Source organism: Trichosurus vulpecula, chromosome 7 (genome assembly GCF_011100635.1).
Source record: "Trichosurus vulpecula isolate mTriVul1 chromosome 7, mTriVul1.pri, whole genome shotgun sequence".
In the NCBI taxonomy this organism is placed as follows: Eukaryota; Metazoa; Chordata; class Mammalia; order Diprotodontia; family Phalangeridae; genus Trichosurus; species Trichosurus vulpecula.
Window position 1 is genome coordinate 39,507,813 of NC_050579.1, and position 13,000 is coordinate 39,520,812.

The window sequence follows — 13,000 nt, forward strand, 5'->3', positions numbered from 1 at the left end:
GAAACCAATTATATTGAAATAAGCTTATAAAATAATAAAAAAGTTCATAGACTCTGAGAACTCCTGCTTTTGGGTCTACAGGGGGCAAGGGAACAGGAATTTATAAAGTACCTATCATGCGCCAGCACTGTGCTAAGCACTTTACATTTGTATATATACATACACATTGTATATATAATTTGTATATATACATATACATTGTATATATAATTTCATTTGATCCTCACCACAACCTTGTGAATTAGGTGCTGTTATTATCCCCATTTTAAAGCTGGGGACACTGAGACAGACAGGTAATGTTACTTCACCTGGGTCATACAACTAGCATCTGAGGTTGGATTTGAATTCAGGTCTTCCTGATTCCAGCTTAGTACTCTATCCATTGCATCACTTTGCTGCCTCTACAAAGTGCTTCTCCCCTCCCCCAATGCCCCCCAAAACCACAAGTCTTTGTATACTTCTTTTATAAGCGAATCAGTTTTTGACTTTGTGTCTCTGATGCCTAGCACAGTGCTTGGCACATAGTGGGCACTTATTGAGTGCTTGTTGGTTGGGTGATACTCTAAGCTAAGAGCCTCTATGGATGGCATCAGCCTAGCCATGTAGATTAGCTGTTAATGGACTGCATCTTCTTGGAAAAAAAGGAAAAAAATCCAAAGAGAAGGATGTTTCTAAGTCGTCTGTGTGTTCAGCCTGTGCCCTACGATGATGGACTCTATTTTCCAATGTGTCTGATGTTTTGGTCTTACGCAGGCAAAGCCTTTGATTGGAAACAAGGTGGAGAAAATGAATCTGGGGTACTGAGGTCTAGGAGCTCAGGGAAAGAGTTGAGGAGACAGCAGGAAGCAGAAAGCCCTTCGCTGTCTTGCCATGACCCCTGGAGGTCACTGACCTGGCATGTGAACCATCCGGCAGTTACAGTTCTCCACAATGTAACGGGTTTCACAGTCAATCCTACAAGCCGTGATACTGTAAACAGGAAAAAAGTCGAGTCCCATCTCTGAAGATCGGCATTCTCCCCAAGGAGGGGGCAGGTACGTGAGCTGGAAGAGAGGAAGCAAGTAGATACTGGTTAGTGCTGGGGGACAAAAGTGTTCTCAGGACCTGAGCCTGTGTGGGGTATTATGGAACCCATGCTGGACCTGGAGTCAGAAAAAAATGAGAGTTCAAATCCCATTTCTAGCAACTAGTGGTATGACCAGAGATGAGTTATTTAACCTCTCTCAGCCTCAGTTTCCTCATCTGTAAAATCAAGATTAAAATATCTGCGGTATGGCCTTGTGAGGCTTCAATGAGATAAAGTATGTCAAGTGTTTTGCAATTAGAATGGAAGCTCCTTGTGAGTAGGGATCGATTGTTTCATTCTTTGTATTTGTATCTCTGGCACCTAGCTCAGTGCCTGTCACATAGTGAGACTATAATCAATCTTGTTGGTTGGTTGACTGATAGATATTTAATTACTATAGAAATGTCAGCTTTTACTATTAGTAGTGAGGCTCAGTGACTTTCCCAGGTCACTCAGGCAGTAATAGCCAGAATTAGAACACAGCTTTTCTGATTTTAAGTCCGTTGGCATATCAAGAATACACCTAAAGAGTGACTCCTTGCTGGTTAGCAGAATTTCATCAGACCCGCTGACTTGCCCGCTGCCTGATTTGGACAAAGTCCAAATTCCTTAGCGTGGCATTTAAGGCTTTCCATAATCTAGTTTCAATCTACCTTGCCAGCCTTCTCCCTCACTATTCCCCTTCTTTTATCTTTTGCTTTAGCCAGCTAACTCATTTTCTTTTTGGTCTCAGGACTCTTTGATACCCTAAGAATTATAAAGACCTCCAAATAGCTTTGTTTATATATATATATATATTTGCCATGGTAAAATTAAAATGTCTTAGTATTATTATGAAAATACTTTGCCCTCATGGATACCCTGAAAGAGTCTTAGGGACCCCTAATGGTCTCCAGCCCCCAGCACTTTGAAATCTGTAACGTACCCCACCCTACTTACACCTACTTTTGTGCTGGGGGCCTGGGGCCTCTGAGCTCTTGCCCTGGAAATGTCCCAGGTCCTGCACTGCATTGCCTACTCACAGACAAAACCAGTGGCACACACATGTATGTACGTATATATGTATGTATGTCTATATAACACATAGTATATATACACTATATATGTTCAACCATATATCCATATGTATATATGCATATGTATACATATGTGTAAATATATGAACATATCTAAATAAAAAATTGTATTTTTTTTGTCAATTGATAAACAGTTAATAGTAGCTGGCATTGATGTAATACCTTGAAGTTTGCAAAGCACTTTACAGAGAATATCTCATTTGATCCTCAAAACAGCCTTGAGAGGTAGGTGCTATGATTGGCTCCATATCATAGATGAGGAAATCAAGACTGAGAGACCTTAGGTAAGTATGGGAGGCAAGATTTGAACTTAGATCTTCCTAATTCCAAGTCCTCCAGACTACCCACTGTGCTATCTAGCTGAATGAGGGATTTCTTTTCCTTTCCTCACACCTGCACTATCCTCCTCTCCCCCTACCCAGAAAAAAAACGTGTTGCTGTTGAGTCATTTCAGTCATGTCTGATTCTGTGACTCCATTTGGAGTTCTCTTGGCAAAGATACTGGAGTAGTTTGCCATTTCCCGCTCCAGCTCATTTTACAGATAGGCAAACAGAGTGAGTAAATGTCTGAGGCTGGATTTGAACTCATGAGTCCATGCCCATTTCACCACCTATCTTCTGTAAGAAAAATTATAGTTAGCCTTTATATAGCACTTTATGGTGACCACCATAGGTCACTGTTGTCATCATGGCTAGAGTGCTGACCTTGGAATAGAGATCTTGGTTGAAGTCACGTTTCAAATACTTGTTAGCTTTGTGACCCCGGACAAGTTACTTAATCCCTTGAGACTCATTGTCCTCATCTGTAAAACGAGAATGATAAAAATTGCACCTACTTCTCAGGGTCAATGTGAGGATCGAATGAGATAATTTTATATGAAGGGCTTTGAAATCTAAACCCTTTTACATGGGAATGTTGATATATTTTGGTTCCAGATCTTTTTCACTCTCCCAACCCCCTCCTCCTGTAAAGCTTGGTTGGGACAACCAAGGAAGACATGTGTGATCCTCTGGCCATGGGAACCGGATTTTCTAGGTTGGCACTGGCACGTCTGATACTTGAGGTGTACACTAATCATATTGTAAACTCCAGAGCTGCAGATGGCTGGGTCTCAGTATGTGACCCAATGCTTGGTACGTAGTAGACACTTAATAAATGTTTATTGACTGACTGATTGACCATGAACAAGCTACTTAATTTCTTCAAAAATCTGTCTTTTCCTTTAATGCTATATGTCTTACTAGGTCAATCAACTAACCAACCAATCAACCAACAAGCATTTACTAAATGCCTACCATTTACCAGGCACTGTGCAAGGTGCTGGGGAAACAAATGCAATGAATGAAAGAATCCTTCTTCTCAAGGAGCATACATCCTCATGAGAAAGACCACAAGGACACATATAAGTATATACACAATAAACACAAGCAAATTCAAAGTAGTTAAATATAAAGCAGCTAGGTAGCACAGTGGATAGAGCATCAGCCTGGGAATCAGGAAGACCCATCTTCATGAGTTCAAATCTGGCCTCAGACACTTAGTAGCTGTGTGACCCTGAACAAGTCATTTAACCCTCAGTTTCCTCATTTGTTAAATGAGCTGGAGAAGGCAATGGCAAACCACTAGTATCTTGGCCAAGAAAACCTTAAATGGGGTCATGAAGAGTTGGACACAAGTGAAAAATGACTGAACAACAAGGGGTGAATACAAAGTAGCAGGGAGAGTACTAGTAGGGGAGGGGAATCAGGAAATGCTTTATTTAGAAGGTTGTGCATGAGTTCTCCCTTGAAGTAACAGAGGGATGCTATAAGGTAGGGGTGAAGAGGGAGGGCATTCTAGGCATGGGGGATGGCCTTGGCAAAGACGTGGGGTTGGGAGATGGCTATCACGTGTGAGGACTAGAGAGAAAACCAGTTTGGCCAGACTGCAGGTTTCTAAGATCTGTACCACCTTTAGCCGTCTGGTTCTCAGTTACAGTCTCTCTGTAGGGGCCTTCCACACCTTTCTGTTCTTCCTGACAAGCCACCGCAGCTCTTTTCGTTTGTTTCCTCGAGTGATCCAAGTGCAAACTTTCAATCTGGCTCACCCAGATGGAGGGGCTGCTATCAGAGACTGAGTTTATGAGGCTGGTTTTTATTCTGATGTTTTTATTGCAAGCGTGTGGGTTGATTTAAGCAAATCTACAAAGGATGATATTGTGTTTGCTTCTAGAAGCTTCTTTCTGACATCCTGCTCAATTAGGACAAACCCCAAATCTATCAGTGAATAATGGAGGCATCAATGGTGAGCCAGTTAGGACTGGCACCTTGGGAGCATCTGCCTCATGCCAAGATTTATTTCCTCAAGAGAAGTCACAGACCAGCCCATGCTTGGCCCCGTTGGAGCATTTAATTTCTGAAGTAAAAGGAATGGAGACTGACCCAGCACCAGAAACTATGATTGAACATGAATCTTTTTGCACTGACTGGGGCTCAAGGAACCGCTGACCCTGCAAGTCTTAGTAAATCAGAAAAGGATTAAAGAAACACCCAGCCAGTCACAGCTCCCCAGCGATGTGCCCAGGGCACCTGAAACAGCAAAAAGGGAGAAAACCAACAAATGGAAGAGCCACATTTACATTACAAAAAGAGTTTTCATTTCACAAATGGATTCTATGGTCCTTTAAGTAGCAAGTTACCTACGGGCAGTTTCATATTTGAGGTCTTGAGTGATTTGAACCATGACCCACTAGTCAATCAGAAATTAAGATTAAATATCTCTGGTGACAGCAAATGGGAAAATAGCATCTGTTTATAGAAATTCCATTTACATAAAGCTTGGCAAGAAATCACCTTGTGTTTTCTTAAATCTATTTTGTATAGGACTTATCATGGTACAGTAGAAAGAACACTGGCTTTGGAGTCAGAAGACCTGGGTTCAAATCTCACCACTGGTGATTACTATTTGTGTGGCCTTGAACAAGTGTAGAATAGTTGGGTATCAGTTTCCTCATTAGTAAAACAGCAGAGGCGGACTAGATAAGCTTTAAGTTTCTTTTCAGTTCTTGATCTATGATCCTACTTGTATGTACATGAGAGGCAGCAAGACTTAGCAGAGGAAGAGCTGGCCTTGAAGGCAGAAAGACTTTAGTTCAGGGTCTGGCCTTTGACACACACTGACTGTGTGTGACTCTGGATAAATTACTTTTACCTTGCAATGCCTAAAACAACTCTTTAAGATCATAAGTTGCAGAAAAGGTGCTGACCTGAACTGGTAAAAGGAATTTCCTCAGCCGGGAACTTCCTATACTAATGAAATCAGAGGTCCAGTGCCTAGTCCAGGGGTGGGGAACCGGTGGCCTCGAAGTCACGTGGCCCTCTAGGTCCTCAAGTGAGGCCCTTTGACGGAATTGAGGCCCTACGTGGCCATCTAGGCCCTCAAGTGCGGCCCTTTGACCGAATTGAGGCCCTACGTGGCCCTCTAGGTCCTCAAGTGAGGCCCTTTGACGGAATTGAGGCCCTACGTGGCCATCTAGGCCCTCAAGTGCGGCCCTTTGACCGAATTGAGGCCACATGTGGCCTTCTAGCCCAGAGGTTCCCCACCCCTGGGCCCTAGTCTATAGGTGTATGTATTATTTCTCCCCTAGAAGGAAGCTCCTTGAGGGCAGGGGATGTTTCATGTTTGTCTCTGTAGTCCTAGAACATGTGACATAATAGGTGCTTTAAAAATGCTAGTAAAGAATGAATCCATTATGTAAATTGACAGTGGCTCGTTATCTTGCTGGGTGCACACAATGTTTTACTTATTTGGAATCCTATATTTTAATGGTTGACCACTTCATTGTTGTGATTATTATTGGATGGAACCTATGATTTCATTGGTATGTGGAACTCCATCTGGCAATACAACTTAAGGACCCTCTTTTGGGTGATGTGAGGTTAAGTGATTTGCTCAGGTGAAACAACATTTGTCAGAGGGAGGATTTGAACTCAGATCTTCCAGGCTCTGAAGCCAGCTTTCCATCCACCAAGTCAGGCCATCTCTCTTGGATGCATTTTTAAATATCTCACTTATCTGGGCCTAGCCAAGTAGAGCCCATTGAAGGCCTAGAGGGGGGTTGGGCCCGATTGTCTCTCTCTACTCTACATACCCGACTCTTCTCTATCCTTACTTTGGATCCGTAAACCTGACTTCCTCAGCTTTGTTGCCTTAGACTGACCCCTTTCTCCCTCCTCAGGCTTTGAGCTCCTGATTTCTCAGAACAGCTGCAACTCCCAGACACTTTTATCCCCATCAGCCTTTGTTTGATCACTGCTGCCCAGTGCCAAGCACCTGAATCGACTTGGGCCGTGTTAAATCTCTCCCACAGCTGACACGTGCTGCCCCCAGCTGGGCCCTGGCTGCTCCAACTTACGCAGCCAACAGTACTTATAGCACTAGGCACTGGCTAGCATCCCTGGCTCCCTAGGTTTATGGAGATAACTATGATTGTTATTACGTCTTAGGCCCCGGACTTATTGTCTGGGGCAGTGCAATTACCAGGAAAATCAATGGGAAAAGAGCATTTCATTTTTGCAAAGCAAAATCCTTCCCTCCTGGCCCCCATCATTCTTTTTCCACCACTAAAGGTTAAAATCATTGAACTACACACAGAAAATGCCTGTAATTGATGTTGCCCTGAAAGTTAGGGAAACCGCTGTCAACCTGTCTCATTCATATCTACCGTATTAGGATTCATCAGGGTAACGAGGGCACGGGAGCCAAAGACGATAACAGTAACTTTCATTTACATAGCTTACAGTGTGAAAGCACTTTACGTATCTCATTTGAGCCTCACAATTACCCAGTGAGGTAGATGCTATTATTACTGAAGAAGCGGAAACTGAGGCTGAAAGAGGTTAAAAAGATTACACAGCTAGTGAGAGTCTAAAGCTAGATTTGAACTTGGTTCTTCCTGACTCTCTCCTTACGCTCTATCCATTACACCACACAGTCTCCTTACACTTCCGTCTGGGCATGGGGCTTTGCAGACCTTTGGTCAGTTAACACTCTGGTTTGTTCACTGGGCTGGGGTGAGCAATGGCACATCAACTATTTTCTCTCCATGGCCCCATGTCAGGAGCTAAGTAACCATTTGGAGTCAGCCTTTCCAAGTAGAGCAGACCTCACATGAATCAAGCTAATGAGTTGGCCTTGTAAGGTGGACATTTCCCATTCCTGGAACCAGAAGATCTTGGTTCCAATCTAAGTCCCTCTGACATTGTGTGACTTTGGCAAGGTCAGTTTGCACATCTGTAAAATCGATTCTTAAGGCAGCTAGGTGGTGCCATGGTCCACTGAGCTCAGGGCCTGGAGTCAGGAAGACTCATCTTCCTGAGTTCAAATCCAGCCTCAGACACTTGCTAGCTATGTAACCCTGGGCAAGTCAGTTCACCCTGTTTGCCTCATTTCAATTCACCCTGTTTGCCTCATTTTTCCTCATCCGTAAAAAGAGCTAGAGAAGAAAATTGGCAAACCACTCTGGTATTTTTGCCAAGAAAATCTCAAATGGGGTCATGAAGAGTCGGACATGACTGAGAAATGACTGAACAATAACAAATCAATTCTGGTCCCTCAGATTCCATGTCTATAAAATAGTAGACTGTACTGAATACTGGACTAGCTGACTTCCTTCCTGCTCTAGGTTTATGATCCTTTATTTAATCAAAATCACTTCCAGCTCCCATCAGTTCAGATGGCTTTACAAACACGTCAGTAGGTATATTCTGAGCTAGCCTGCCGTGATAGAAAGAGCACTGGCTTTGGAGTCAGGGTACCTGGATTCCAATTCTGCCTCTGAGGCGTACAGCCTGTGTGACCTTGGGCAAGTCACTTCACTCCCTGCACCTCATTTTCTTCATCTGTAAAACAAGGAGATGGTGCTAGCTGCTCTCTGAAGTCTTTTCCAGTTTTCAGTCAGTCCAGGTTTTGACTCGACCATGTGCCTCAGTGAAGAATAAGGCCCAATCTTTGACTTTAAGGAATCTGTAGCCAAGGAGAGGGAGACATCTCCAGCCCCAATTTTTAATGGACTATTTGTGCCTGACCTGTGGTAGTGCCTTTGGATTGTGTACTAGTCTGACACAGTTGGATACACTGTACCTTGACTTCAACATAGTGATGTCATTTTGGGCCTCTTTGACTACAAAGGACCACAACCACCCACTCTGTGACTCAGTGGTCCTAAAGCAGGCGTTTATGTTCTTCTTGGCACCCTCTCCGGGCTGCCTAGTCTAGGGCTTTGCATGCAGGGGGAGCTCTATATACACTGTGTTGAATGAGTGAATGATGCACAGTGTCCTGGTCACTGGATTAGCACAACACCACCAATCAATCGACAAACACTTATTAAGTACTTATGGTGGTGCCAGGTACTGTATTATGCTGGGAATACAAAGACAAAAGTAAAACAGTCCCTGCCATCAAGGAGCTTACTTTCTAATGTGGAATGCACACACACACACACATATACACTTATACCTATATTTTATCTATGTGTATATAAATACCTATCCATCTGTTGTTCAGTTGTTTCAGTCATATCTGACTCTTTGTGGCCTCTTGTGGGGTTTTCTTGGCAAAGACCCTGGAACGATTTGCCGTTTCCTTCTCCAGCTCATTTTACAGATGAGGAAACAGGGTGAACTGACTTGCCCAGGGTCACACAGCTAGCAAGTGTCTGACACCAGATTTGAACTCAGGAAGATGAGTCTTTCTGACTCCAGGTCTGGTGCTCTATCCACTGCACCACCTAGCTGCCCATCTAAAGATACAGAAATATTTGTAGACATACATCTCAGATAGAGATAAACAGAGAGAGATAATACACAAATAGAAGATGGAAGATAATGTAGGAAGGCATTAGCAGCTAGGGGCCTAGGAAAGGCCTCCTGAAGAATATGGCCTTTGGGAAGAGTCTTGAAGGAAAGCCAAGGTTTGTAAGAGCCAGAGGGAGGCATTTCAGGCATGAGGGACAGCCAATGCAATGACAGAGAGATGGGAGATGATGTGTCCTGTGAGGAGCAGTAAGTGGGCCAGTAAGGCTGGCCCATACTACGCATATAGAGGAGGAACATGGAAGACATCTGAGAAGACAGGAAACAAAAGAGTTTATGTTTGATCCAGAAGGATACATCATAGGCTACCACATTCAGTTCAAGGATAAGAATCCCCCAACCTGCCTGTTTTCCCTCTCATACAGACTTGCGCGCCCATCTGTGTATTGCTAACAGTCCATTATAATCACATTTTCATCTGGATACAATTTCCGGGACATGTGCTATTGATACATTCAGCAGCATTGTTAACATTTTCAGAAAACTGCCTCAGCCTGTCATTTGTCTGTGAAATGTTGAGTGAAGAAGTGTTCTTCTGGCGATACTAGCAGAGGAGTGGAAGCCACCATTCATGGGCTTGGGAGTTCCTTGGGAGCCCCAAGATCATGGGCCTGCACTGGCAACATTCTTCTTCCTGGTCAAGGGAAATCTTATCCCACTTGTGGTATAAATGATGGGAATGGTGTCATGGAGGTCAAACCCCCGTCTATGTGACAGTGAGTGCTTGCTAGTCTTTAGTGCTATGAGGAGAGGCTTGCAGCACCCTGAAGGCATGTAAATGCCTTCAGGGCAGGAACTGTTCCCTTTATGTCTTTGTATTTCTAGAACCTAGCAGAGCTCTTCCTGTATAGTAGGCTTGTTGGTTGATAGAAAGTGTCCCAAATCACCCCCATTCCAAGAGAATATGAGAGTTCGTTGGGGCCAAGGACCATTTCACTCTTGTCTGTGTGTTATTCAGTCATTTTGAAGTCCTGTCCAATTCTTTGTGTCCCCATTTGGGGTCTTCTTGGCAGAGATACTGGAGTGGTTGGCCATTTCCTTCTCCAGCTCATTTGACAGATGAGGAAACTGAGGCAAACAGGGTGAAGTGACTTGCCCAGAGTTACACAGATATCAAGCGTCGGAGGCTAGATTTGAACTCAGAAAGATGAGTCTTCCTGACTCCACTGTGCCCCGAACTGCCCCTGTCTGCGTATTACTAGTGCCAAATACATTATTTGGAGTAGAAAGGGTGCTTGTTTCTTGACTGCTCAATAACACACCAGGGCTGCTCCCTCAGGGCATTGCAGGTATGGGAGACAGAGCTTGGTGCAATGGAGAGAGCACTAGACCTGAAGTCAAGGAACCTGAGTTCAAATCTTGCCTCTTAATCTATGTGGCCAGGGGGGCAAACAATTTTTCTTTTCTAAGCCTCTATTTCCTCATTGTAAAATAAGGTTCACAGGTAAGTAGTTCACAGGGCTGTTGTGAGGAAAGTGCTTTGAAAGCAATTAAACTGTTAGCAAAATGTCACCTCTTATCAACCTTCATCCCATTCCATGTTCTTCCATGTTCCTTATGGTAGCTTCACCTCCCAAGAGTGCACAGCTGCTTAGGGGATTGTTGTCATTATCGTTCAGTTGTGTCTGACTCTGTGATCCCATTTGGGGGTTTCCTGGCAAAGATACTGGAGCAGTCTGCCATTTCCTTCTCCAACTCATTTAACAGATGAGGAAACTGAGGCAAATAGGGTTAAGTGACTTGCCCAGGGTGACATAGCAAGTAAATTTCTGAGGCCAAATTTGAACTCAGGTCTCCTGACTACAGATCTGGTGCTCTATCCATGGCACCACCTAGCAGCCCATTTAGGGAATTAGAGGAGGCTTTCACTAAGGAATCAGACAGGCTGGTAATTTGTAAAGCTTTATGTCTTTATTGTAGTCCATTTAAAATCACACAAGGCATGATTCAATACCTAAAATAAATACCTTGGCAAAGGGGCATTAAATAATCAAATAGAGAGGTGGCTCTTTTCCTGGCCAAGGCAAACCCCTCCATATGCACAAGTGACCCCATTCCATCCATCTCTAGCACAATGCCCCCTTTAAGATCCCTTATCTTTCAATAATCTCCAGTTTCTCCCTATCTACTGGCTCTTTCCCTACTGCCTATAAACATGTCCCTATCTCCCCAATCCTCAGAGAACCTTCATTTGACCCCTGCAGTCCTGCTAATTATTGTCCCACATCTCTCTTCCCTTTTGTGGCCAAAGTCCTTAAGAGTTTACAATCTGCAATCTACTATGGTTTTATCTATAATAGGTGCCCCCATTTCCTTTCCTCACACACTCTTCTTAACTCTTTGTGGTTTGGTTTCTGACCTCATCATTCAACCCAAATTGCTCTCTCCAAAGTCACTACAGGGAAGGGAAGAAAAGGGAATAAGGATATATATAGTGCCTACTATGTGCCAGGCATGGTACTAAGTTTTTTTTTATAAACATTATCTCATGTGATCTTCACAACAACCCTTAGAAGTTGTTGTTTGGCTGTTTTTCAGTCACGTCTGACTCTCTGTGACCCCATTTGGGGTTTTCTTGGCAGAGTTACTGCAGTGATTTGCCATTTCTTTCTCAAGTTCATTTTACAGATGAGGAAACTAAGGCAAACAGGGTTAAGGTCCCATAGCTAGTAAGTGTCTGAAATCAGGCTTGAACTCATGAAGATGAGTCTTCCTGACTCCAGGCCTGGAGCTCTATCCATTGTATCACATAGCTGCCCACCCTGAGAGGAAGGGACTATTATATTCTTATATTACAGTTAGGGAAAATGAGGCAAATAGAGGTTGCTTGCTAAGGTCACACAGCTAGTAAATGTCTGATGCCAAAATGAAACTCTGGTCTTTTTCCCTCCAGGTCCAATGCTGTATGCATGCTGCCTGGCTGCCCTAATCTCTTAGTTGCTAAATCTAACAACCTTTTCTCAATTCTCATCCTTCCTGACCTCTGTGAAGACTGACACTACTGACCGCCCTCTTCTCCTTGATAGTCTTTTCTCTTGGTTTAAATGACACTGCCTTCTCCTCATTTTTCCTCCTGTCTGATCAATTCTTCTCTATCTCTTTTGCTGGACCTTCATCTAATATACATGTCCCTCACCATGAAGGTTCCCCAGGGGTCTCTCCTGGGATCTCTTTCCATCTCCTATAATATTTCACTTAGTGATCTCATCAGCTCCTCTGGTTTAAATGATCATCTTTCTGCAGCTGACTGTTGGGTCTACTTACACAGCCCTAACCTCTCTCTTGACTTTCAGGCTTGCATGTCCAACTGCCTATTAGATACCTCCACTGTATATCCCATAGACTTCCAGTGGAGAATGATAATTTGGGGAAGGGCAGAGCAGAACAGAGTATGATATCTGTTTTTAAGAATCCAAATGGCTGCATCTAAAGCATATGAAGGATGAGACCTATCTGCCAAAAACATGGAGACTGAATTTTCTAACTTTCTAAACTTTCTAAAAATTTGAGTTGTCCAAAAGTGCAGTGAGTTCTTTTGGGGGAGAGAGGAAAACCTCATGCTGGAGGTCTTCAAGCAAAGACCAGGGGACCACTTTTGGGGTATCTGGAACTTCCTAGCTGTCCAGAGAATCTTCCATTCACCAATAGGAACAGGGTGTTCTGTAGTCGGCACTATCAGACCAGGTGAGGTGTTGCAAGAAGCAAGGATGATAGAAGGCACTCAGATAGTGACCTTCCTAACAGCAGTGCATTAAGGGTCATTGATAGCACTTGGAGAACATCATGTGTAGGTGTGCATGCGTGAGTGTATCTATATGTCAGGGAGGGCTGTTCTGGGAACAATAATAAAAGTGATTTCTAATGATAAGATCCTTGAGAGGTTACAAAGTACTTTGTACTCTGAGTACAAGTGGTAAATTTTATCTGCATTTTCTAAATGAACTTGACACAGAGATTAAGAGACCTGTCCAAGGTCATACAGCTAATGACCAAGCTAGCACTA

The 13,000-nt window shown here is 43.5% G+C and overlaps 1 protein-coding gene across 1 annotated transcript in view; it reads right to left on the reverse strand.

Annotated features, from left to right (window-relative positions):
• Positions 1-13,000, reverse strand: part of ASIC2 (acid sensing ion channel subunit 2) — a 353,890-nt gene that overhangs the window by 24,444 nt on the left and 316,446 nt on the right. The window contains exon 4 of the mRNA XM_036767701.1: positions 893-1,043. Coding sequence (XP_036623596.1) covers positions 893-1,043 — 151 coding nt within the window. The remainder of the gene's footprint in view (positions 1-892; positions 1,044-13,000) is intronic.